The sequence below is a fragment of the Mya arenaria genome, chromosome 10 (assembly GCF_026914265.1).
Source record: "Mya arenaria isolate MELC-2E11 chromosome 10, ASM2691426v1".
NCBI classification, from domain to species: Eukaryota; Metazoa; Mollusca; class Bivalvia; order Myida; family Myidae; genus Mya; species Mya arenaria.
The window spans coordinates 10,026,574-10,028,173 of NC_069131.1; the positions used below are offsets into that span (position 1 = coordinate 10,026,574).

Sequence of the window (1,600 nt, forward strand, 5' to 3'; positions counted from 1 at the left end):
GCCATGTGACTGTTACTACCTTTTGGTGGTTTCGTAGGTATAATTTGACCACCAGGTACACGGACAAGTGAAATATGGCAACGTGAGGTTAAAGGGGCACAATATAAGCTGATATTTTTTAACAAATTTGATTTTAGTGTTTAAAACGTAAAAATCATATGATTTGTCTACAGATAAAACATATTAGCCATTATAAATGTTTATTTAATTGAAAGCTACGTGGCCACGACTTCCCCACTTTTTTTAAGAAGGTGCCGAAATACCCATTTTTTAACATATAAAGACAATTCTAAAAATTCGACTATGCCCCTTTAAGTATTCGAATAATAAAGATGATGTATGCAAAGAACTATACTTTTTGAAGGCTTTGCGTATCTTTTGCTTTTAATCAGCATTTAACATGTTCCATTTATTGCTTTTATCTTCATTTCGACAGCTTTAATCGGAATATGGCTTGAATCATAATAGTTCAATCCTCCCTCTCCCTTCTTTCCAAATATACCATTCAGATTTCCAAGAAGGCAGCACTTTTTCCACCACCATCCGCCCCCACCGCTCCCAGCACAGTTAGCAGTGGCGTGTACATAGTTGTCTCTTTCATATGTGGAGAACGCCATGTTGTCGTGATCGGCGAACAGTTCATTGATGGAGCCTTTGTAACCGTAAGCGTCAACGTTCATTCTGTATTTCGTGGCTGCTCCATGAACGGTAAATGTCTGATAATGTGCAAAGTCCGTCGTGTCGTCATAGTTAGTAATGCCGAAATAGATCTGGCTGCCGCCTTGCGTTAGACGGTGAATCTCCTGAAGACCGAGCCAAAATTCGCCATCAAGGTCACCAAAGCCGTGAACGTAATCATCCCAATCACGGAAGAAATTGACGTTTCCGTTTATTCGACGCTTAAAATAGACTGCGTATAAATGCTGACCACAATTACACAATATTTTGTAAAATATATTCTAAGAACTCCGCTATATGACGTGATATATTCGGTCGTATATTTAAAGATGTAATTTGCAAAAGACAATCGTGACGTTATGTATCATTCATTAGCTGAAATAGTTTCATGAAACAATTGACCTTATACCAAAAAAACACAGAAACGTTTAACTTACAGGTGGCAACTATCAGAACCTGCATTGATATACCTGACTGACGGTCCAGCCTCCTTTCGTCATATCACAGTAGACGAAGAACGGGCACCTGCCGTCAGGGGAGATGGCGTAAATCCCGTCCAACCGCGTACCGTTTTTGTAGATCTCCTCACAGTCTGTAAATAAATAAGAAACTTATTTGGAAACTACAAGGGACAAGAAATTCTCGAAACGTATTGTAAACGAGTTTAATCGTTATATGTTATATTGTTATATTGTTATCTGACATAATTTAAAAACGCAAGACATGTGATTCGAAATTTATTCTTTATTAAAAGATCACCCTCCCATCACCGACCTGAAAAAAATGCAGCTGAAATAAATGTATTGGTAATTTTGGGGGTTTGTATATTTTGAATGTGATTCTACTTTTTGGAAAAATATTGTCCAACCAGTTAACTTTTTGGCTAACTTTGTCCAAACCAAAAGAGTTTTACCAAAACCAT

At 37.5% G+C, this 1,600-nt stretch overlaps 1 protein-coding gene across 1 annotated transcript; it reads right to left on the bottom strand.

Moving 5' to 3' along the window:
• Positions 1–270: 270 nt before the first annotated feature.
• On the bottom strand, positions 271–1,600 carry LOC128204306 (ficolin-1-like). Its single transcript, XM_052905719.1, has 3 exons — positions 1,567–1,600; positions 1,149–1,270; positions 271–899 (listed from the first exon to the last, which is right to left on the bottom strand). Exons 1-3 carry the CDS (start codon positions 1,598–1,600, stop codon positions 396–398), a joined length of 660 nt encoding a protein of 219 aa, XP_052761679.1. The 3' UTR covers positions 271–395.

Bases quoted from the DNA above. Each gene is read 5' to 3' on its own strand.
- LOC128204306 (XM_052905719.1), bottom strand. From the start codon at position 1,600: ATGGTTTTGGTAAAACTCTTTTGGTTTGGACAAA. The intron at 1,271-1,566 runs GTTAGCCAAAAA...ATTTATTTACAG, and splicing joins ACTCTTTTGGTTTGGACAAA to ACTGTGAGGAGATCTACAAA. The intron at 900-1,148 runs GTATATCAATGC...GTCTATTTTAAG, and splicing joins GAGGCTGGACCGTCAGTCAG to CGTCGAATAAACGGAAACGT.